The 24,056-nt window shown below is 47.6% G+C and overlaps 1 protein-coding gene across 10 annotated transcripts in view; it reads left to right on the top strand.

Moving 5' to 3' along the window:
* The window catches only part of KCNQ2 (potassium voltage-gated channel subfamily Q member 2), a 69,391-nt gene that overhangs the window by 29,832 nt on the left and 15,503 nt on the right, over nt 1–24,056 (top strand). For 4 of the 10 annotated variants that reach the window (XM_074919903.1, XM_074919900.1, XM_074919899.1 and 1 more), the window contains exons 5-11: nt 438–563; nt 2,797–2,907; nt 3,571–3,666; nt 4,300–4,394; nt 7,685–7,714; nt 12,218–12,286; nt 14,281–14,310. In XM_074919903.1, the coding sequence (XP_074776004.1) occupies nt 438–563; nt 2,797–2,907; nt 3,571–3,666; nt 4,300–4,394; nt 7,685–7,714; nt 12,218–12,286; nt 14,281–14,310 (557 nt within the window). Of the gene's footprint in view, nt 1–437; nt 564–2,796; nt 2,908–3,570; nt 3,667–4,299; nt 4,395–4,515; nt 4,533–4,719; nt 4,960–7,684; nt 7,715–12,217; nt 12,543–14,280; nt 14,311–19,890; nt 19,945–24,056 lie in introns of those variants that run through there. The other 6 variants (XM_074919902.1, XM_074919901.1, XM_074919898.1 and 3 more) reach the window with 5 other exon arrangements.

Raw genomic sequence — 24,056 nt, 5'->3', positions numbered from 1 at the left:
TGGGGGATATTGTTTCCAGACCCCAGCTTTGTAGCTCTTCCCCAGTTAGTGGAAGGAACCCCTCAGAGATTTGGGAGTTCCCATTTCAGTTGTAACCCCACTTCCCTGTGTGAACTGCAGAAATATTTTATTTTTTTTTTAGTCTCAGCTCTACATCTTGAAATAATGGAGTTATTAACCCTCCCTTTCCTTCTCCCTTTGCTGTATGTGTTTAGATGATGGGGTTTTCAGGATGGGGCTTGCCCCGTGTGCGTGGCAGGGCTGCCACCAGTACACGGTCCCATCTCCAAGAGTGGGACTGCTGATCTCCAACCGAAGCTCCAAAGCCTAAACAAATGCAGGGAAATATCAGATCCAACCGCAAGCAAGTAACTCAGCTTTTGGAGATGTGCACTAGGATTGCAATTATTCTCTTCTATCCCTTAATGATCTTGCAGGAGTTGATTACTGCCTGGTATATTGGCTTCCTGTGCCTCATTCTGGCCTCTTTCCTGGTATACTTGGCCGAGAAAGGAGAAAATGAGCACTTTGATACATATGCAGATGCACTCTGGTGGGGTCTGGTAAGTAATTTTCATAGAACAGCTGCTGGTTATTAAAATAAAATGTCCATTAACCCTCCATCTTCTATCACTTATGTGAGGAATTGACTTACAGAGTGCTTAGTTAACATTTTTATTAAATGGCTCCAGGCTACTCCATTTAGCTCTTTTTCTTAAATAAACCTCCTAGAAAATGTTAGAGGGTCGGATTTCTTGGATTAGCTGGAGTTGCAAGGAAACGGGGAACTTGGGTGCTCTCAGTCGTGGGACTGAGCTCTGTCGTGACAGTAGAGGCAGGTCAGATAAAGACCCCACGCTACAGGGCGCTTTGATCGTCATTTTGACAAGTATTGCTGCCCTTTAATTATTTATAATCATACTTGAGCAACGTGCTGTTAAACACGCTGGAATAAATTTTATAAATCTAAGTACCAGAAAGACTTCAGCGCTGGAAGCACTCCCCTTTCACATCTTGCTGACAAAGGAGGAAAGGGCAATACTTTTAGTTTGCTCTGTGTGTGCATATGCATGTGAATTATTGGATTACCCGATTAACAAAGAGAGAATTAATGACGTTCTAATCTTCTTGTGTTATTGTTCTTCTGCTCTGACACTGTGGCGCTAGTTTGGCCTTGATTACAAAGCATGTAATGAAAATCCCAGATCTGATCAAATCCCAGTAACAGGCTTGGGGAGGAATCAGCTGATCAAGCAGCTTCTCTGTTCCAACAAAGGGAAAGAAGCAGTAAATTGCTTTTCAAACCCCTTGGTTATGACAGAAAAATAAAAGCAAAGCCCAATTTGACATAACTAGAAAATAAACAATGAGGAAAAAGTGACGGCTCAGATTAAAGCTCAGTCTAGGGACAACCATGTGCAGATTTGTCCCTCCTGCTTCCCAGGCTGTGGAGCCTTCAGCAGAGGCTCATTTCAGGACATGGGGGTGCACCAGACTGTTTTGCCACTGAAGAGCTCAGTAAAATTTGAGCTTCATTAAAATAAGCGGGTTTTGTCATCGTTCAACTCACGGGTCCGGAACAGACAGATGTTAAGAGATGGGCAAAATAAATCAAATTTCAGGTTCAGATCTTAGTGGATCCAATCCTTGTAGTTGTCTGTATAAATGATAAAAAAAATTTGTCAACCAACTTTGCAGTGATTAAGGAGAGAGCGTTGCTTCAACTTTGTGTTTCAGTAAGGAGTAGCCATGTAGATGCATTTTCTAACCGCTTTGTCAAAATGGCATCTAATTGATAGGGCTTTTAGTGGGTCCAATTAAACGGCGCTTGGGGATCGTACTTCCATTTGTGTAAAAGTGATTTTATTCTAAGTTGAATGCATGAGGTTTCCAAAGCCACATCAGCACAGTGTCAGCTCCCGTCCCAGGGCCCAGCTCTGTCCCCAAAGGCTATGGGATGGGGACAACTTGCCACTTGTCACAGGGAACGTTGGGGTGCCTTGAGCAGGAGTCTCAAAGATTTTCCTAGTCAAACCATCTCTCCCTGCCTTGTCCTGCCAATCCCAGGCTCTCCAAGTCCTCTTGGAAGCCTTAGGGGTTACCCAACATTACCCGTTAGTGATGTCCATGCACTGACATAGGAAAATGCATCTTTTCCTGCAGTTTGGAGTTCAGGGTATTCTTTGTCTCCAACAAATCTCTCAGGTTTTTCCCCAAAATGCACACAGCAACTTGCCAGCACTCTCTCAGTGCGTTGCAATAAAACTGAGGAGAGGAAAAAACATCCTGAAATTAGGTTGTGTGAAGCAGCCACAGTTCATCCTGTTGGGCTAATACGGTGTTTTTAAATAGGAAGGGAGACCGGCAGGGTTGGGAAGATTAGAAATAAACAGCATCAGATCTTTATGCGTGCAAACAGCCCTGTGTTCCTCTGTGAGGTGCCGAAAGGGAGTTTGGGGGAACTGTGCCGGTTCCCTTCCCCTGCCCAAGGCACAACCCCGTCTCCCGGGGGAGGCTCCGAGCTGCCACAAGCCTCTGCACCAGATGGCAGCTCTCTTTGTGGCAGCTAAAGGCAAGAAAACGCTCCCGACCGGTGTGAAAACTCGGCGTGTGGAGCAGGGGGGCAGGGTGGCATCGCTGTCCTGGGTGTGAGGACATCGATGTGGTCAGCTCGGGGCACGTGGTGGTGACCTTGGCTCCTCCACGCCCCACTCTGGTGTTGCGGGAGTTTGGGCCGTGTGGGTTTAGTCTTAAGGCTGTCTGACCCGGGGCTGTGTGGTGATCTCCTCCCTGCAGATTACTCTGACCACCATCGGCTACGGGGACAAGTACCCGCAGACCTGGAACGGGCGGCTGCTGGCAGCGACCTTCACGCTCATCGGCGTCTCCTTCTTCGCCCTTCCTGCCGTAAGCAGAGGCTGCAGCGTCTCGCTGGGAGGGGGCTGAGCTTTGTCCCCAGCCCCTGGAGCTGGTGGCAACACAACAGCTACACCCAGCAGCGTGATGTACCCAGAGAGCTCCCCACTGCGACTGCTCTGTGGCTGTCGAGAAAACGGGGAGAACAGGGGGGAAACCCTGTCTGAATACCCACAGCTCAGACACAGTGCTGATGACCAAACCGGGTGGAAACTCTAGATTTGGCATGACACAAATATTTATTGAAGTAAAACTATTTTTTTTTCCTGTCAAGATCTGTTCCTAGGGGTGATTTTGCCCATTCAGCAAATTGCCTCAGTCCCTTTCGCGGCGCATTTCAGTGTGTCGCAGGGATCTGATTTTCCCCTTTGGGGATGATTTGCTGAATGCCAGCACAGTGTGGTTATTTTATATTTTATCAGCTGTCTGGAGGTAGTTTGGGAAAAGCAGCAATTGCCAGAACAATCTGCTGCCCCTTCACGGGGAGGGTGTCTGCCAGGGCTGCCTCAGTTGAAGCTTTGTTCTTCCTTCCCCTGTACGTTTGAAGCAAAAAAATGAGCCAGAACAAACCTTGGGAGGGAAAGTTGGCTGCAATTTTTAAATGGAAGCTTAGCTAACACCCTGCTAACTGCAGATTTCCGTTCTCTTCCCCAGGGCATCTTGGGTTCGGGGTTTGCTCTGAAGGTTCAAGAGCAGCATCGACAAAAACACTTTGAGAAGAGGCGAAACCCAGCAGCGGGCCTGATTCAGGTGAGGAGCACATCCAAGGTTACATCACCCTGATTTTAGGGAGGCTTAACAGACTTTTAGAAGTTGGCGAGGTGATGGGCAGGTGAAAAATGGATGCTGTGTGTGTAAGGTGTGAGACAGCAGCTGGTGACTGGTCTTGTCTGGGAATAAATGCCAGGAAATCAGCCATGGGAAAATAGCATATGTGGTAGGCAATCTGGGGGAGAAGAGGAATGAAATCCAGCCCAGCACAGCAAGACAAATGCATTAGGACAGTCTGTTTTCACCAAACTTTTTTTTTTTTTTTTTTTTCCCCCCCCAAAGAGAGTATTTATACTGATACAAAGACACAATTGGGAGCATTTTCTTCACCATGACAGATGTCTGTGCAGAAGGCTGGCCTTGGTGTATGTCTTAGAGAGTTGAGATTAAGAGTCAGTTTACATTTCCCTGCTCCTTCTCTCTCCAAATTTTTTTAATTCTCTAATGGGCAACAACACCTCTTTGATACCTGGCCTCAACCTGACAGCCAGGGCCTGGTACCCACAGCGTTTTGAGCTGGGCTCACGTCATCAGGATTGTCCTGGTACAGCCCCAAATTTATCACGTATCAAATCAAGGAAAACAGAGGGTCCCAACGTGTTTCCTCTGCAGGCGGCTTGGAGATTTTATGCCACCAACCTGTCCCGGACGGACCTGCACTCCACCTGGCAGTACTACGAACGCACCGTCACCGTCCCCATGTACAGGTACCTCCTCCTCCACCTCCCCCTTCCACTGCCTTCCTCGTGATGCCACTGTCTCCATATTTATTTTTGTTATCTGGATATATAGTTTCATTTGTTTATTTACTTTTTTTTTTTTTATTAGGTTGAAAAAATTTGTTTTCCACAGCTCTTAAGGGCTGGTAGATGCTTTTTCTTTTGGAGTTTTTTTTAGTTTGGGTTGGTTTTTTTTTTTGGTGTAATTCTTTTTGACTTGATTTTAATTTCCCTGTTGTGTTTTGTTTGTTTTTTTTTCTTTTTGTGTCTGTGTGTGTACGTGCTCTTCTTTTCACCTTTATTTCTCCACATCCGCTGGTAGTTGCAATGTGTTGTGACAGTTGCCGTGCCCAGGTGTGAAGACCTCCCTCCCGAGCTGCCCTGGATTGTAGGTAAACCCTCCTTGTGCCCTTGCTTGGGCTCTCCTTGCTGCTCCACCTGGTCTCTAACGGTCCCTTTGCCTTTCAGCAAACTTCTGTCTCTCCTTTGACTGGCCCAGCTCTCTCCTCAGGTCCCCCTTTCCTTTCCTTACTTTTTTTTTTTTTTTCTCCAAGAGGAGAAAAACCAAATCGGGATTCTGTGAGCGTTTTCCAATTTCCTGTGTTTCATTTATCCATCACGATCTGTTGTCATGAGTAGGGAAGGACGGCAGAGCCGTGACAGATGACGCTGATAAAGCACCGCTGTGTTTTAGCAGCATCCGTCTGGCTTGCTTCAGGGAGAGAGAACTCGTCGTCATACCCAGGCAGCTTTTTCAGCTGAAATGACACAGGTTATAGCAGTGCTGTGGGAATTCACAGCCTCTTGGGTTTTGGAGCTTCGTGGAGATGAGGACAGAGTCCTCCTGCCGTGCCTCGCCGCCCTCTGGGACGTGGGGAAGCACCGCATCCCCCGTGTCATTCTTGGGGTTGGTGGCAGTGAGGAGGAGGCTTCCCCAGGAGCTAAAATGCAAAACATTGCTGTTCATTTTCCATTTCAGGGCCATGAATCCCTCTCTGGCATGTTTTACAGGCTAGCCAGATCTCTCTGGGTTTGTAGAGGAGTTAGACATGTTCATTAGATATTCCCGTGGCTTCATGGTGTTTTGTTGGGCGTGATGGGGGTCCCTGTGCCCCATCTCCCTGCTCCCAAGCAGGGCTGTGGTCCAGTATCAGGTTGAGCCACTGCAGGTGTGAATCCCTTTCTGTTTTCCTATGTTACTGGTGCCTTTTAGCCCTTGGGCAGACAGTCTGGATATATTTCCTAGGGTAAGCGTTAGCCCATATTTGAAACGCAGCAACCAGCCTGTTAAACCATCTTAAAAACCAGTTGGAAGTCACGTTGTCGTGGGCAGTAAGTTTTCATTGAATTCATTCCCAGTGTGTGTCTGATCGATTGCTCTTGCCCTAGAGATTTATGTACCGACTTCAAGGTTTTGCCAAAAAAAAGAATCAAAATGCAACAACCCAACAAAACAGAACAAGACTGTTTTCCAGAAGCATTGAACCCACCCATCGAAACTCTCACTCCCAGTATTTGACCTTCTTGCTGTACATTTGCAGCGCTGGTTGAGATCAGCTACTGGAGAGGATGAGGACGGGAGCCTGGCCCAAAGTCTGCTGCAAAATGCAGAAAGCCAGGAGCTGATTTCAGTGGACTTGGCCAGGTTCTACTGCTCTTTGAGAGACTGAACTTACGATGCAGCCAGACATACAGTGACACCCTTTTGCGTGAGGATGTACTGGGGTAATTACCTGCTACTTAATCTGTATTTCCCATGGAGCTAGTGTGCAGGAGGAAAACTAAGCTAAAGAGCTCCAGAAGATGCTAAATGAAAACTTCAGGGAGGAGAAAGAGCAAAAAATGTAGTTTGGTGAAGAGCCCAGCTATCTTGACTAAAAAGCCAGGACAAAGTTGTAGCAGGGGCGCAGCAGTTTTGCTGGGTGACGCTGTGGGTGCTGCTCCCAACGCTGGCCCCAAGCAGCAGCATCACCCTGGACTTCCCTGGGCACAGGTTTCTGCTCTCCCAGCTTCACCCTTAAATCCCAACTCCTGTCTGTGCACAGGCGAAGTAAACATCACCTGGGAGAGTGAGGCGTGTGTGCGCTGATGGATTCATCTGTTAGTCATTTTGGGTTTTTTGCCAAGAAAGCAGCGATCCTCTCGAATACGTTTGGGATGCAGTCAGGTAAATTAATTGGGGAAAGAAAAAAAAAAAAAAAGTTGGGTAACTGTATGTTCTGGCTGCAGCTTCCATCACTCACACTGCCCATCTATCCTTGTCTACCCACTTCACTAAGCCAGCTGGCAGCCCTGTGCTGGTGCAGCCTTAGCAGCACTGTCAAGCCCAGCGCTGAATTAGGAAGTGGGTTGGAGGAACACGATATCCCTGTCTCCCTCCTGGGTGCCTGGGGGTGATCTGCAGTCACCGCTCCCTTGGCACCCTTTCTGCTCAACATCGGGCTGCTTACTCCTCATAGCAAGAGCTCTGTGACTGGAGCTTACCTGTCCTCCCAAGGCATCGCCAAAAACCACGGCTGCTTGATATGAGAAAATTGTTACACGTGCCTTGGAGGAGCTGACGTGTCTCCAGAACATCACTTAAATCACTGCAGTAGAGCTAGTCTCGCTCGTTTGGGGAAAACGTGGCGGCCTCTGAGAGAATCTCAGATTTCACCTTGAAATTCAAAACGTGGTAGAAGCAAATCTGAGATACGCACCAGGCTCCTGTATGTGCACGTGTGGTTTGGGCTTGAAGCGCACACGTAGCTTGGTGCGCCCAGACGTTGTAACCTGTTACCTGTCAGCCACTGGATTTGCAAAAAAAAAAAAAATAAAATTGCTCTTTGTTGTCCCTCATGAGAACAGGGCCTTGATCTCGTCTGCATTCATATATTGGTCTCCACTAAAAAAAAAACCAAACCACTGGCTCATCATGCCCATCAGCAGCGCAGCCCCAGGAGGCCCTGGCAGATGGGACTGAGGGTTTTGGGCATCTCATGAAAGGTCTCTTGGAGGCCCCTACATTTTCCCCTCTCTGTGGTGCCCATTTGCTTTTGGAGCGAGGTGCCAGCGGCCTGTCCCCGCGGGTGACATGGGCACACAGAGGTTTCTGAGGTGGCTCCCCTGCTCACCTGTAAGCCTGGTCACAGCGCATCTGCTTCCGGGGTTACACTTCGTTCATATGCTAATTTTCTTTATTCTGTTTCTTTTCCCCTTTCCTCCACCCCACCTTTCCCCCCTCCCTGTTTTTCTTTCTCTTATCCCTTTGGTTTTCTTTGGTGAAAACACTTGAAAAGCACGCAAACGCAAACGTACGGTGCCTCCAGGTATGAAGTGCATGTGACTCTGAAACTGTGTGTCATGTCACTCCTTGTTCTTCGTTTGGGACTGTAACATGCAAAGCCTTTAATTAAAAAAAAAAAAAAAAAAAAGGAAAAAAAAAAAAAGAAACCTCTGAAGATCAGTTTTTTCCAAGGAATGAGTGAAAGCCCAAACCAGGCTCCCAATCCTGCTGCCTACAGAGTAACTCCATGCACCTCCGTGTACATTTTGGTACTCGCAAGTGTTGGGAAACTGTCTGCTAGAATGATGATTTGAGGAAGGAGAATGGGAGAGCGCTTGATAAGCTTGCTTTTTTAAGGATGATTTCTTGATGGTCTTACCAACTTCCTCCAATTCATACAAAGCTTAACAAGAAAATTTCCCCAGTCATACTTGCATTTTCCCTTTGCCATCACTCCTGCGTGTTCCCCTTTCTCCAACCCTCTTTTCCCATCCTTTGTTGTGTCACTGATCTCACTTCGTGCTGGAGGAGCTGTGCCCTCCAGGTAACACCAGGTTTGGTGAATTTGCTGGTGTGGTGGCACCGTGGGACACAACAGTCGTAGCACAGAGTGAAATCGCAGTAGCGGCTTTTGAGGACAATGCCTGGAGGAGAGAGAGATCTGGAATGCTAAACTGAAATGGTTATTCATTTATTCTAGTAATCCAGTCTGATTTTTGGGAAAGGGATGTCCCATCTCAGCAGGACTTTTCCATTTCAGTTTTTTCTTCCAAGACTGACCTTGAGCCAAGCAGTTGTCAGCCCCCATTATTCAATCTGGGACTTAATCTTTTGGGATCAATCCCAATGCAAACACCTGTAGATGGCTGCGGACGATTGACGATAAATAATATTATCTCCGATTCTGCAGGAAAGAGTAGATTTTCAAATCACAAGCATATTTTATGTGAGGTGGGTATTTGGAAGTGTAGTCAAGTCAGTATTTTAAGTTGGGGAATAAATGCCTTGCATTTCAAGACTGGGCCAAGCTCTGTTCTTAGAGCTGTTTAAATCCTTTAAATCCATTAATGCTGTTAGAGCTGATGTGATTTAGTGCTTGATTTCCAAACCTGGTTCCAGTTTTCACAGATGCAAGTTTTACAGCCTTAGTAAATCACACTTAACACTTTGTGTGGTTAATTTACAGCAAGTCGCATCAATGAATTGCAAATGTAATATTCTGAATGCGTTTTCCCATTGTGCTGAACAACAGTCTGTTTTGAGAATCAGATGTTTTTCTATGGCTGGGAGTGAAATAAGAATGTGCCACTTCCATCTCATTTTGTGTAATAAAATATTTTATGGGTTTCATAAATGTTCTTAGTTATGAAAAATAGCTTAGGCTGGAGACATAAAGTCATGGTTAGGGTAAAAATTGGCTCCACATAGGAACTCCAACAAAGCATGGAGACTCATTTAGGTCCCCATCCCATTCCAGCATCCATCTCCTTGTCACCCTCTTCCTAATTATTCATACTGGGGCTGTTCAGAAAAATCATCATCGTCTCTGTGTGCGTGCGTGGCGTGGCGTGTGCGCGTTTTCATGTGTGCTCCCACCCACTGTTGTGTGCTGCTGCCCTCCTCGTGTTGTGGGGTTTCCATGATGTCCTGGCCGGAGGCATGATATCCCTACTGTCCCCCGATGCTTGAACGTTATCTGTGCTATCATGAATAGCAAATTTGCCTTCCCTTTGGATGCGGGGAGCCAGCACCCCGCGAGCGTGGCGTTTCTCTGTGCTGACCTGGGAGGGGTGTTGGGAGCAGCTGGAGGTACCGCTGGGTCCCCTGCAGCAGCCGGCGGCTCGGAATTGTTGCTGTGGTGGGTAGCATGAGCTCTGTGTGTCCCTGTGGTGTGCAGATCTTCTCACCTAGCTCCCTTTTTAACCAAAACGTGCTTCCCTTGCTAACAAGTGACACACGGACCAGGAGGAGAGAGAGAAAATCTGAGATGCCCCAGCCGGAGGGGCTTTGGCCACGTCTCTGGAGGACACAGTGGCACTTGTGGCACCTGTCCCCTGGGCACACACGCCCGTGCGGGGTGTCCTCCGACAGCGTTCTCCAGCAAAGCTCAGTTAAAGTGCTGTGTGGGGTCCTGCCTTTCCTTTGAGCTGCTGGTGAAATGCAGTAGCTGTTCCCCAAGCTGCTCTTGCAGTGACAGGTTAGGCTGAGCATTCCATTCAGGTTAACTCTCAGGTCAAGTATGTGGATGAATTTACATTTTTAATAATTATTTTTTTAGTAAAACATTGGGGTTTTCCACCACGCAGATACCAGGCCCATCACCCTTCCACAGAAACAGTGAATTTCTGTGTTTGCTTGTGTGTCTTTACCTTTGCATGGAAACATCTGTGGTAGCCCAAGAGATGGCCACCTTCAGCACAGCGTAGACTTTGTGTTACGGGCCGATGCGATCTCCTTTTGGCACCCCGAATCCTTCAATCTAGTGGGCTAATGAGCTTTTCAGCTCTGAGACTTGCACTGGTGGGAGCCCTGGATTTGTGATCCCAGCTGGACGCAAGTGGGGCTGTTGTCCTGTGTTCTGCTGGGTATGGGCCTCCTGGAGAAACTTAACTCGCCAACGAACAGTTGTGCTGCCTTCGCTAGCGGAGTACACTTTGTGCTTGATTTTATGCACCACCTTCTCCCATCTTGGAACGGAATCTGCCAACCCTACAGCGGGTTGGAAGGGAGGTGACAGCTCAGCACTCGTGCACCGCTTCACTGCACCAAGGTCAGCTTCTTCCTGACGTCTTGAGTGAAGAGGATCATTAATTCATCAGATCAGGATGTGCTCTTCTCTGGATGGAAGTGAACAGAGCTGGATTGGGAAGCTGAGCCAAAATTTTCAGGCCTATTTTTATTCTTTTCTCCATATTTAGGATTGGAAAATTTTCTGATTGCCTCAATCTTGTGAACACCAAATCTGCTTTGCTGAACAACTGTGTTTTTGAGGATGAGTTTTGTGCTTGCAGAGGAGAAGCTTTTACAGTTGGGTTTTTTTGGGTTTTTTTTTCAGTTAGAGGAAAACTGTGAAACTGTTGGTCTCATAACGGCTGAAAAAATGTGGGCATAAATATCTCTGCCTTTATTTTACAGTAAGCAACAGCCCCATTTCTTACAACACCTCAGCTGAGACCAGCCTGTTAGTCTGCGAGCACTCGCACCCCTTTCCTTCCAGCCCGAAGTTGCGGTTTTGGGACAGTTTGAGTAGGTCCTTCTTGCTTTCATTAAAACCTCCGTGGATCATTTTCTAGCAAAGCCATAAGTCTACTCTGTCTGGTTGGGGTTGTGGCCCCAACCGCAGGGACGTGGGCAGCTGTGCCCAGCCCTCCAGCCCCCCCTTGTCCTCCCCATCATCCCTGTGTCGGCGCATCCTCCCGCTCGCTCCTCGCAGTCGGGACTGGAGGCGGCTGCTTCGTACCCTCTGGGCACAGCAATGGCATGTGGCACTTGGACAGTTTGACAAGGGCACGCTGGTGGCCTAGGAGGGACTTTGCAACAAGCCATGGGATGAGCCCGGTTGGCCTTGACCCCCAGCGAAGCGCCCCAGTGTACTCTTAAGTAGATGCTGCTCTTCCCAACTCTGTGCAGATCCTCCATCCTCCCCCCCGACACCTGCAGCTGACATCTCTCTTGGTTAAAGAACCTGACTGCCAATAACAGCGTGAAATATTTCTGGAGTAAGCTCCCGTCTCCCAGGGTCTGAGGGAAGAAGCCAAAAGTGAATGTGGGACCTAATTCAGTGGCTTTTAGCACAAAACCAGGATAAGGCAACAGAGCGTTTGTTCTTTTTTTTTTTTTTTTTTTTAAATTATCAACCAGGATTCCCGTTGTCAGGTTCTTTTCCTTCTTGAGAAAGGAAGGAAACCCATGGTTCCTACAAGGCAATGATACATGGTTTTGCCTCATTTTGGGACAAAATTTAACATGTGCGGTAGGGAATTTGTTAAACTTGACCCCGGAGCACATTGCCGTTTCTTCTGGGATGCTCCCAACTGCGGGTCCCTGTTTTCTCTGCCCCACAAGCTGCTCCTTCCCATACCTCCCCCCATTCCCAAGAGCAGCAGGGTTGAGTTTTCCCATTTGCCTCTGAAACTGGAGCTTCCTCACTTAATACACAGCCAAAGCGTTGACCTCCAGACAAAGCAAATCCAACCACTAAACTACAGTTGGTGAAACAGCTCTCCAGGCAAAACACCACCGTGCTGCTCAGAAACCCTGGCAGCTGCTTGTTTTCTTGGAGGTTCAAAATCCGGTGGTGCAGACAAGTTTCTCTCTCTCTCTTGCTGTCACTCTCTCTCTCTTCCCCCACCGCTCTGCCTTAGGACACTGTTGGAAGTAGCAGCCAAACCCCTCTCTGTCCTTCCCAAGCTGTCCCCCAGTTGCAGTTGGTGGCACAAAGCTGGTTCTAGTTGAAAGGCTGGGGCAGCGGGTAAAGTTTCCAAGACAGGAGGCTCTGAAATCAGCTCTGCCTGAAATATTAATGGTCTTTATTTTCTCCCTCTAGACTCATCCCTCCTCTGAACCAGCTGGAGCTCCTGAGGAACCTGAAGAGCAAATCGGGACTGACATTCAGGTTAGCAGCAGGGTTAAGAGAGCTTGGAAAGCACACACTTTGCAACCTTTTTATTTCATTTTTCTTTTTTTTATTTCGTTGTTTTTCCTTCCTGCCTTTTGCGTATGGACAGCCTCGGAGATGTGAGAGGTTTTGGCAGCTGGTCCCTTGTGGTTCGTTCAGCGACCTCCTCCCCATCCCTCTCCCATGCTGTGCATGAATTTCTTCAGCCTAACTTGGCTCTGGAGTAAAGTTACAGTGCTTGAGTGAAAATACAAAGTCGTATTTTCAAAGGGTCTGACTGAGGTAGTGTTCCCAGTTTTCCTCTGACCTTTCTGCCCTTCACCACCCTCGAGAGGAGACTCAGGCCCACGATGTGTTCATTAATTCCCCATTCCCTCCAGCCTTCCCTCGCCTACCCTGAGAACAGGTTGTAGTGGTGAGAAATTTTTGCTAAACTTGCTGTGGTAAGGTATGTAATGATTGCCCCACAAAGCCAGGAGTCCTGCAGCTTAAACATGTGCTCAGGATGGGTAATTCTTGGGGTTTTTTTTAAGCAGGTGAGGTTGCCCCGTTTGGTGAATGGGGAGTGTGCAGATCCCAGGAGGGATGGAGAGATACTGGCCGTGCTGGTGGCATCAGGGCCAGCTGGGATGGTGTGGGATGGGACCTGCCCTGCCTGGTGTGTCTCTGCAGAGAGTAGAGATCTGTAGACCCATGGGTCAGACCGCAAACTATAATGTGAGTGTTTGAGCTAGTGCCTGGGGCTGGGCTTCCACGCTTGTCTGAGCAAGGAGAAAATACTTTTTTTTTTTTTCAGTCTCTCCAGGCTGCTGCCTTCAGCCTAAGGGAGAGGGGTCGGGGTCTGTGCAGATCTCGGGGTCTGTGCAGAGCTCAGTGGTCACTGCTGGGTGGAGGCAGGGCTAGGGCTGGTACAGCATCACGCTCGGATGGAATCGAGCTGCTCCCGCCCAGGTCTTCTCACAGTCCAGTCTGTCCCTTAGACTGTCTGGTGTTAGGGGAGGCAGACCCTTATCTGCTGAGAAACACAGTCTGCTCCCTCTCTTGTGGGGCTGCAGGGGCAAGATTGCTTCAGGGCCTTAGATTAAATGCAATTTCCCTGTGTGAAGAAGCTGCGAATCAGAGTAGTTGAAGGAAGGGCAGGTTTTCCTCATTCCTGGAGGGAAATGCCACCAAGATGCCTGGTCAGTGAAGGTGAGATTTTTTTTTTCTTCAGCGTGGCCTTAGCTTGCCTTGTGGTGTTATGCCTGCCCTTTGGCAGGTGTTTGGCTCACTTTGTCCTCAACGTCAGTGATTTTTCAGGGCAATCAGGTGGTCTGGGATCTGAGTAGGAAACCGCATACAAAAATTGTGGCGTCCCACTCCCTCCATGTAGCCTTTGCCAACTACTTTGGCAAAGTAGCTGCCAAAGGCTTTGGAGGCAGAAACCCCAGCTGGGGTGTCAGGATGTCAGGGCAGGGGTCCATGCTGCTTCCCACCAATGTCCCCCTCCCAGCAGCACGCGTTGGCACTGCGACGTGAAGCCACACATCAAGAGATCTGACAGGAGCTCTGTCCCAGTGGCCAGGAAGGAGAAGCGAATGCACCAGGGTCATGGGAGCCGTTCAAATCCTTCCCCGTCTGCAGAAACAACTCAGGGCGGTGCATTTCCAAATGAAGGGGGCCACTCTCTGAGCCCACAGAAGTCCTCCTGTGCTCACACAAATCACACGACCATCAGGTGTCTGAGTCATGCGTAGGCACAAGGATGGGTTGGGATAAACTCTTCAACCCTGTGCGTTGTATGTGTCTTCTCTGAGGTTGTGTGAGTCTCTAGTGATCTTCTGTCCGGGCCAGAAACACGAGGAATTAAGTTCTCCTTTCCCTTTCTTCTGTCCACAGCTTCCACTTAGTTGTATTGTTTGGTATTGTCCTTTTGTTATGTTTTAACAGTGAAGCAGCAACATCTTTTGCCACCTGACACCATGCTAATGTACTATTGCTTCTGTTTAAAGGAAAGAGCAGCAGCCTGAACCATCGCCAAGGTCTGTATCACTGCCAACACGCCATTCCCATGCATTACCCGTAGATCTCTATGTACGTGTGTGCGTGTGTGTACCATGTCGTGGCGCCATCGAGGGAAGCATTCTAGGTATTAACGTGCTTTTTCCGTGCTGTGGCAGTCCGATGTATCTACGTGTATGCTGGACCTTAAATCATATCTTCCTTCCAGTCTGCCTCGGGCTGTAGCTGCGAGGATAGCGAGGCTGTGGGGGCCAGAGAGAGTGGTGGGCAGCATGGGCAGAGCTGGCAGACACTTATCCGGGGTGATGGCAGGGCTTTGGTTTATGCTGCTTTTTTTTTTTTTTTCCCCTTTTGTTGCTGGAGTTGTAGCTGAAACACTATAATGCAGGCTCACTGAGTGCCGCTGGGTAGGTGATGCTTTGCCTATGTCTCCATCACCCAACGCCACGCCAGGCGGAGGTGACATGGGAAGACGAAGCCATCACTGTGTCACCGAGGTGGCAACTTCTCCTGAGCTCCTCTCGCCGCAGGGCACTGCACGGGGCTGCGGGGACCTGCTGCTCCGCGGGACTCAGCAGGGCTCTCTGACACGGCACGACGTTGCGTGGCAGAGACACCCTTTCTCCCCCCCCCCATCCCCTTTGGCCTCACAACCTCTGGATGAAGCACAGTCCCTGCTCCGTCTTCCCTCCACGCCTCGAGTCCACCCGAGAGCGTGCTCAGCCGGGCGCCCTCTGAGACGTGGCGAGCACCTTCCAAGGCCAGCCATAAACCTCGCCTACGGGAGAGCTTTTCTCTGTTCACATGTCCCGGGGAAAGCAACAGGGCTGGTATTTGGGATACTTTTTGGATATTTTCATCCCCGTAGAAGTATTAAAATTCTAGGATGTTTTTGTCCTATATTTTCACAGTTCTCTTAGGAAGTAATTCTGAGACTGAATCTCTTTTTTTTTTTTTTTTTTTTTTGCTTGAGAGGTGAGGTGCAGAACTGATGATCTGTGGAGATCATCTGCTTGGCTTCCGGATCTTCCATCTCATACCTGAAAATGTAGCTTACAGCCTAAATATTGTAAACACGGAATATGTTTTTCAGAAGTATAACTAGAGCCTGGCATTTTGCACAGGTAACTTTCTGCTGTGCCTTTTAGCTTGTAAGAGGCCAGAAAGTAATTTTTCCCTGGCATAAAATCCAACCAAAGATATCTGGGTAGGTACGGTGCTGACTAAAGGGAGGAAAATTTCATCATTCCTTCCCTTTTTTCCCTCCACTCTTTTTTCTGTCTTTCATTTGAGCTTTTCTTTGCAAGCAGAACCTCCGTAGCACTCCATCCACTTTCCTGCCAAATAATCCCAATCACCAAGATCATGTTTCAACTATCCAGAATTTTAATTTTTTTTTTCCTACATGGGGTCTCAGCCTATGTAGCGAGAACTCCATCCAGCTTTACTAAAGCGGGGAGCATGACGTGGGAAATGCTCTCTGGGAGCAGACCAAGGCTGAAATCTTGGCCACCCACCTGTGGCATCAGAGGCTCAACATTTCATCCCAGGGGCCTGGCTGCTCCCCTGCCCTGTCTCAGCCAGTGACATACTTTGGATTCATCAAAAGGTAAATCCACGTTTCTCACAGGCATTTGACCATGCAGTGAGGTGAAATCTCTCTTCGACCCGATCAGCTCCACAGCTGAAGAAATCTTAGGACCAAGCAGTCTCTCATAGGGTCACACCAGCCAGCATCCCTGCAATTGCAGGCAAAAGTCTAATTTCTTAGTTTTGAATCTCAATCCTGTCTGGCAGTGTTCATTTTCACCAACTAAAACACTCAGATATATTTCTTCGTAGAGGTTGCAGGTGTTACCCTGTTCATTTTCTACATCTTAATCTCATGTCACAGAAAGAAGTAAAAATAGCCTTTCACTACCCTTTTTCAGAGTATTTTTTACTATATATAGCTCCTTCATCAGGGTCATTTCCACATGCTGTTTTCCTGCTCCTGTAGAGTATCTGTCTCCTGTGACACTGAGGGTTTCCTTGCCCTCCACTGTAAGACGTTAAACCAGATCTTTAAGCTGAGGGTCTGCAGCTGTCATGTACATGGCATTAGAGTCCTTTCCCTGTTGTTCAGTTCAGCTGCCAGAGCAGAACCAAAGCTCTCTCCTTCTGTGTTTTGTTTTGGCAATATCAATTCTACTTGCTCCTGCTGCCCTTTTCCATCTGACAATGTCTCAGACCTCAGGAAGGAAATTTCCACAGTAGTCCCTATATTCAGGGGGCTCAAAATCAGTTGTTTTACCAAATAAAAGTGTCTGGATCTTCTACATTCACATCCCCAATCTCCCACCCACTTTGATTTCTAACAGTCTCACGATGATGCTCAGTGTGTCATCCTGCCCTTAGAAGCGAAAACTTGTCCCGTTTCTCAGCCCACCCATCAGTTAATCATCCAGCCCTAGTCTGTCACTGATGGAAAAGAGTTTCACTTAGGAAACTTCTCAGGATGAATCTTCTCTCATAGCAGACCCCAGCACTACACTTTTACTGCTGCAGTTGGCAAAGAATTTACCACTTTCCATTTCCATCGATGTAAGGAAACATACGGTCTCTCATCTGGAGATAGCTGCATCTTCCTCCCGTTGTAGTTCCGTGTAGGGAGTGGCTGATTTCCTAGATCCCTCTTTTCCATAACTGACACACCACCAAGTCCTTACAGCAAACAGAACAGAAACGACTTTTTCACCATTTTGCATCTTGCTATATTTTAAGTTAGCGAAGGGATGCTGGCACGGCTTGCAAGGTCAGGGAGCGTCCCAAACGCCCCGCCAGTGCACGGGGCCACTGTCAGGGTCTTGCCCTTGCACCAGCGTTGGTGCTGCCCTCTGACTCCGGTGCTGCTGTAGCCGTGCTGATTTCTGCCCAGACAGCACCCAGAGACCTGCTGCCCGGGGTGGGAGGACGTGGGGAGGTGATGGGGTTAGCACGGCAGAGGCTCGGTGTCACCTGGAATGGTGGTGACTTTTGATTTGGTCTTGGTGTAAAATGGGACAGCCGATCTGAGAGACAGGTTACGTCCTTTCTCTATCGTTTCTGTTTTTGTTTTCCACCACGAGCTTGTCTGCATCCATCTGTGACCGAGTGCTGGGAAGCTGTGTGCTGACCCGCTCGGGGGGACAGGAGCTCACCTCCCCGTGACACGGAGCCCAGGCTGTGATGAGCAGAAAAGATGCTGGCCTTTTTCCACACGCTGCATACCCCTTCCCCCTTTTTATTTTCCTCCCTTTTTTAAAAAAAACCCTGCTTAAGAGTCTACTCGGTGTCCACCCTCCCATCTGCCTTGGCGGGGGGAAGTGGCCCCTGCCCCTCCCTGGGCTGGCTGCTGCTGAAGGAGCAGCTGACACTGATCACGCCTCCAAGACCACGCTGCTCTTGTGCTGGGTCCAAATATAAGTCCTTTCTGCCTCACAACCCCGGGGAAAGGAGAGCTGCTCTCTGCTGGGGCTTTTCTCACCCATTCTGCTGCAGAAAGCCAGCAAATCCATGGTAACGGGGTTTGATTACTCCTATGTTAATCAGGCTGGAAATTTGCTGTGGCATCTTGTCTCTGTTTATTTTGTCTTCTGATTGTAATGTCAAAAAGACAAACATATGGTTAGCCAGGACTATGGAGGCTCCAGTATGAAATGTGGACTTCAGATGCTCTTTCACAGATGGTTTGATAAGCATCTGAAGGCGTCCATGACCACATTTCTTCCTCTTGTATTTTCCAAAATATGATTGGGTGAAAAGCTAAAAATTAATGAACCAAACGATCATAATAATACATTAATATCAGAGAAAAAGAAACAGAAGGATTCCAGGGAACCGGGAAGCTAAAAAACTCAGATTACTTTGTCCAGCATGAGTTCAGTCCTGTAGGTACTGCGAGGAACCTCTTTGGAAGGGTGTCCTCAGCTGTGGTTTGTCCTTGACCCTAATGAACTCAGCAAGACCTTGGTCATCACGTTGAGTGAATGCTGGACTGGGCCACCTTGTAATGTGTATGTATATCTGTGCGTGTATCTATCTATATATCAGTGTATGTATATGTCTGTCTGAGATACACACAACAAGAATATCTCTGTTCAGGGGTGTGATTAAGGCTTTTGTACGCACTGGAGGATGCCTTTGGTTGACTCAGTGGGCCCCTGCTCATCCAGTCTAGGGTGTCCGAGGTGTCACTAACCACTACTGCCCGTGGAAACCGGCGTCAATCACAGGAGCCCAATGGGCCACGTTAGCCTGGGTTGGCATTTGACCTTCTAACCAATTAATTTGGTGTCAGAGACTCATGCTGGGACTGACAGTAATCTGGAAATAATCAGTTGCCTTTAGGGGAGCAGATTATTTGCACAGAAGGGAATGCATCTTTCCGTAGGGACTGCAGAGGAGACTGAAAGAGGAGCAGTAACCCAGGTGTCTCCCTGAAGCTCTGCATGCTGAATATCCCCCTCCCACACCGCAACGCTCAGACCCCAGCTCCAGAACAGCCCCGGTAGCACCACCGGTCCCCGGGACTACCTGGGGATGTGGGGTAGGTCCCGTTGTGGGCACCTGAGGAGTCCCCAGGATGCAGAGGGTGCTGTCGGCTGAGCTTGCCTGGGATGCCATGAAGCAGAAGGAATTCCTGCAAATTCCTTCTGTGTGTGCCCGCGAGCTCCTCCGATTGCCGAGTTCAAGTGTAAAACGAGATTGGGGGTTTTGTGCCCTTCAGCCTTTTCAATCTGTCCATGAACTCAGCAAGTGATGCCCGCTGGTGGCCAGGTGGGGTGATGGGGGCCACGTCATTACCCTTCCACAGGTAGAGGGCTGCTCCATGGCGTGGAGAACCCTGGTCGTGGTGGCGATCTGCTGGCAGGGCAGTGCCTGAGCAGCCTTTTGGGATTTGGGAGCTGTGGTGGTGCCTCAGCAAAGCCAGGAACTCCCCAGAAGTGGTAGGGCCCCTCTAAAAAGTGTTACAGAAAACATGCCTGAACACAGATATTCCAATCCCTTCCCATAAGGGACTGCACCACACCCCCTTTTTATCTCTTTTTACTGTTTTAAATGCCAGGCTTAACAGAATGCTATTTCCTGTATGAGAAGTGCAAACAATTCACAGATTGACTGGCTCTCTTTGTGACCTTTTTTTTAAAAAAAAAAAAAAAAAATTTGAACCTTTTGGAGTTCCAAATTAAAGTTTTGGCTCTCTATGGCTTAGTCAATTAAAAAAATTGTCTTTTTTTATCTGTTTAGAGGAGTAAGATAGTACTTTGTGTTTCCAATGCAGATGAAAAAAAAATCTTCCTGCAGGACACAATCACCTGTAGATGAACCAATGCCACCAATTCAATGCAGAATGCGTCATTTCTGATAATGACATTTATTGACCACAGTGAGACAAATTTCAGAAACCCTCTTGATTTTTTAATTTTTTTTTTTTTTTTTCACTTAACGCTCAAACAGAAGAATCCTGTCATGAACCCGGCCCTCAAAACACCTGTCTTTTAAACCTAGAGTCAGTAATCAAAAGTTTCCTGTCTGGCATTTGCTTCCAGGTCTAATTTTTACTCTCCCCTCATTTCCAGTAAAAGCAAACCGTGCAGAGAGTCACTATGCGGATGCTGCTCAGGAAACTCTAGGTACCACGGGAAATGCGTCGCACGAAACTAATCAAAAGCTGCACGGCTCATTCTCCCTCTACCCTGCTACCACCCGTTCTGATCACTTCTCTGCTTAATAGAGGTACTAGATGAGTAAAAAAAAAAAGGTGAAAGAGCCTCCCCATTGCCCGCTCAGAAATTAGAGGCTTCCTTGTCTGCTAATCATGCAGAACATGTGAAACAAAGGGATGAGGATGGGGAATTTGGTCTGGGCTAGCAAGCCAGTGTCTGCTCAGCAAGGAAGGAGGCCAGGAACTGAAGTTTTAACAAATGATGGAAATTTTTTTAAAAAATTAAAAATTTAAATCTTTTTTTTTTTTTTTTTTTTTTAAAAAGAAGACCCCTTCCTCCTTATCGCTCCATCCCTCCTCAGGGTCCAGGGACTCCTTGCAAATTGAATTGCACTGTACAGCATTGTCAAGTTAGTAGCATGAGAAATACCAGCTTCCTACCTCTGCTCAGTCACCGTTGCTTTGGCTCTCTGAACACTGCAAATTGACCTTTCCTAGTCTTGTGGCCTTTGGAAGCCACGGCTTGCCTATCTAGCACCTCTACTATGCAGCTAGAGAAGGACTAATCTCAGCCTGTCCCACCAGACGTAGGGGATACGGGTTCCCCGTAGCGTTGACATTGGCATTGTGAATGGTTCGGTTTCTAGATCCCGTGGGGAACAGATAGCTAGAGCAGAGGGTTTAGTATGAGCGGTGTTTTCAACTTTTTCATCCAGCTGACGATTGTTAGGCGGCGTCAGAGAATTCCCAGTGAGCGTTCCTTAGTGCACCCATCTGATGGCCATAAGGGTACACAGATACATATATCTTATTTGACTTACGCATAAATATGTCTCCTGCCACGCCTGCACTGGAAGAGTCTCTTCCCCCGGCCCCGGACACTGCTTCTCAGCAGCAAACATGCACCTTCTTGACGTAGCAATGCCCGGAGTTTGCATGCTGTGAATGCTGGCAGGTGAACCCCATCAGCTCTTCCCCCCGCAGCCAGGCAGGTGGAAAGCCCAGGAGTGGCAGGGCACTGAGTGATGCCGCATGTTTGTGAAATCGGATTTTTGCATGCTCTTTTTTGGAGTCCGTTTTAATTCTCAAAATCACCAGTCTCTGTCTCCCTCAGAAAGCCAACAAACCGACAGTTTTAAAAGTATAAACCTACAGTTTTCAAAGTACATGTATCTCTGATTTTCTCCATTAATCGTTCCAACTTGTATCTTTTCTTTTCTTGCTATTTTTTTTCCCTGCTGGCTATTTTTATTATCTGTCAGTCTAGAGGCTGGGAGTTATGCCTGAGGCTTGCGTGTACCACAAGCTCAGAGGTAGTGTGGTAAATCCCATCTCCGAATGGGTAACAAAGAGGAAGGGGGCATGATCTAGGTTTCATAACAAGCAGTTCTCTATGGTAGGAAATTCCCTGTGCCGGGATAAATAGCCTGAATCTTTGAGTTAGCCTCCTGCTACGTGTTTTGATGGTACTGTGGCCTTCCTTGAAGTTTATCCTTGAAAGGACTGGTTTAAGTATTAGTTGATCATCAGTTGCACAGACAGCATTTCAATACATTTCCAAAAGGCAAAGATTTGGTCAATAGTCTAGCTGAAAAAAAAAAAATTACCATGACTTCTGCAGTGTTTCCGTTTGCCAGGTGAAGTTGTTTTATCCTTGGAGATGGAGGCGTAGTGCAAGCAGGGACTCCTCCCCCAGAGAAAAGCTCCCTTCAGTTGCTTGACGTTGAGGTTGGTTTGGGCAGAGATTAAAGCGAGCAGTGATATTTGTAGTGCTGTCCTCTCACCTGTCCATGTCCAGTTCTGTTTTCTGGAAAATCAGCCACTCTGATCTTAGTGTCTTCCTTGCATGTCTTCCTAGGCATGAATTTTTAATTGGTAAAGCCAGTGTAATTTTTTTCTATTTTCACCTGAATTCCTTCCCATGGTGGTCTTCATTTCATCTCCCCCATCTTGAGTTCTGCAAGGGAAAGGGAGGATGAACCAAATTATTACCTCAAGATCTTCTTGATCCATTGGAGACCCTGAGAAGGAGGATTACAGACTGGTTCTTCCAGTCAAAAAGGAGTCTTGAACTTTGAAGTAGCTACAAGGGCATCTTTGTTACCTGCATCCATCCTCGATGTAGTGTTATACACACTGTGCTTTAGTAAAACTATAGGTGAACTGTGGAGGGACGTAAAAATAATTCAGATGTCGTGTTTTCCTGGGCCCTTGGGCTGCCTGCCTGCAATCCCTCACTGCACAGACTCTTAGGGGCAGATGCCAGCACTTTGGTGCATCTAAGGCTGAGTGCTAAAAGCCTTCATTTAAGATGCATATAACGAAATAACAGAAAACGATGAAGCAATCATGGAAAACTCAATGTAGGTAAATTAATAGAAAACTCCTTAGAAGCCGTGGTTTCTTAATGTACTAAACCAATGATCTCTCGTCAATAAATGGAATAATGCATGCATTTTTAGACAGTAACGTAGCTATACCAAGCCAGATTATCAGGTCTATCATATTCTGCTTTGTAAGAGACTTCCCTGGCATCTTCTCAGAGAGGTGAAGGCACCACAGAGACCTGACAGTGGGACGAAATACCACACAGACCAGTGAAGGAAAGGTGTTTGCAGAGCCCTTGACTGGCCTGCAGGTCTGGGTGTAGAACATTTCTTAAAGTCTTGTTTAGGAATAATGAGCCAGCTTGAAGATGCAATCTACCTGGTTTGCTTTGCTCCTGAAACACAGAACAGTTGAGCTGGCAAATATCAAACTGTTGCTAGAAGAGGTAGGATATGTGTGATGTGGTGTTTGACAGTGCTCAACATCAGTCTGGGAAAAAAAAATTAAAATGCTGTGTGTTAGGAAGAGAGGGGTGAGGTGCAAAATACCAAAGGCCAAGGTTAAAGATGTGTCTCCAGTGTCCCTCCACTCACCCGAGGCCCCAATGCTTGGCCAGGCTTAAGTGGTGGCTGCGGGGATGGGGCAACTCTGGTCTTTCCAGTTATGATTTCACTGAATCCCTTCAACACAAGTCTAACACCGTGGTTGTGGGCGAGGAACAGAAGAGAGATTACTCACCATGACATAGATCATTGGCTGACCTTTTGTTTTCCTTATGCCCAGGTTGCTCCACTTCTAGAGACTCCATTCTCTGGGCTGAATTCACCCTTGCAATGGCTTTTCTGAAATCAGTGGAGGCAAACCAGGCTTGAGCCTGATCCTCTCTTGATTTCTGCTGTAGTCATGGCAAATTTTGCACACATGGATGTATTTTCCTTTCCTTCATGTCTCCAGTAATTGCTTTCTGCCTCTTATTCACACCTGTGACCAGACTGGAGCCCAGTGATAGCCACAAAGGCTGTCATTCACTCCTAGCACTGCTGCCTGGTTTTAACAAGCTGTTCTCATACGCCATGAGCTCAGCACAAACTCTGGATTAAAAAACAGCCTCATTTCCCAACAGGAGATAACCTCTTTCTCCTGGCCGTAGCTTCTCAGAAGAACGGACTCTGTTACTGGTTGAGTTCGTATGCAGAGATGGGTCCGAGTCCATGCTCGTCCAACTCAGCGTGGCTAACGTTTGCTGCCCACAAAATGAAAGGAGAAAACGAAAACAATTGCTCAAGCGTAGTTTAAAATCAGTGCAAGACATTACAAGTGATACTTTCTGTTGTACCAAAATTAGTGCTAACGTAATGAGTCCACGTTTTTTAGAAGTGCTGATTTAATGCTATAGAATTCTGTGGAATAAACCCCAAACCAGAGGGTTTCAAGCTCAAACCTTCAGCGTCCTAAGGAGGCTGATGGCAGCTCTTTGGAAGGTCAGTTCTCATGCGTTTTGCTGCTGAGTGCTGGGCTGTTGGACCTAAAGGAACCTCAGTGCAAAGCCCACTGAAGCAGTGAGCATCTTTCCGTCGGCTGTGGGGCCATGCCTTGGGCCTCACATCCAGCATGGGCTCTCATTTTCTGACTGGCAGCAGAAAAAATATCAACTCAGTTTCTATCCTTTGTTAAATTCAAGTCAAAACCTGAAACTTTTGTAAACCTTCCCCGAAGTCAGCCTGGAAACATAATTTTTTTGTTGTCGAACAC

Source organism: Athene noctua, chromosome 16, assembly GCF_965140245.1.
Source record: "Athene noctua chromosome 16, bAthNoc1.hap1.1, whole genome shotgun sequence".
Taxonomy (NCBI): Eukaryota; Metazoa; Chordata; class Aves; order Strigiformes; family Strigidae; genus Athene; species Athene noctua.
Note: the sequence above shows the minus strand (reverse complement) of the source record. Positions and strands in the feature narration are given on the sequence as shown.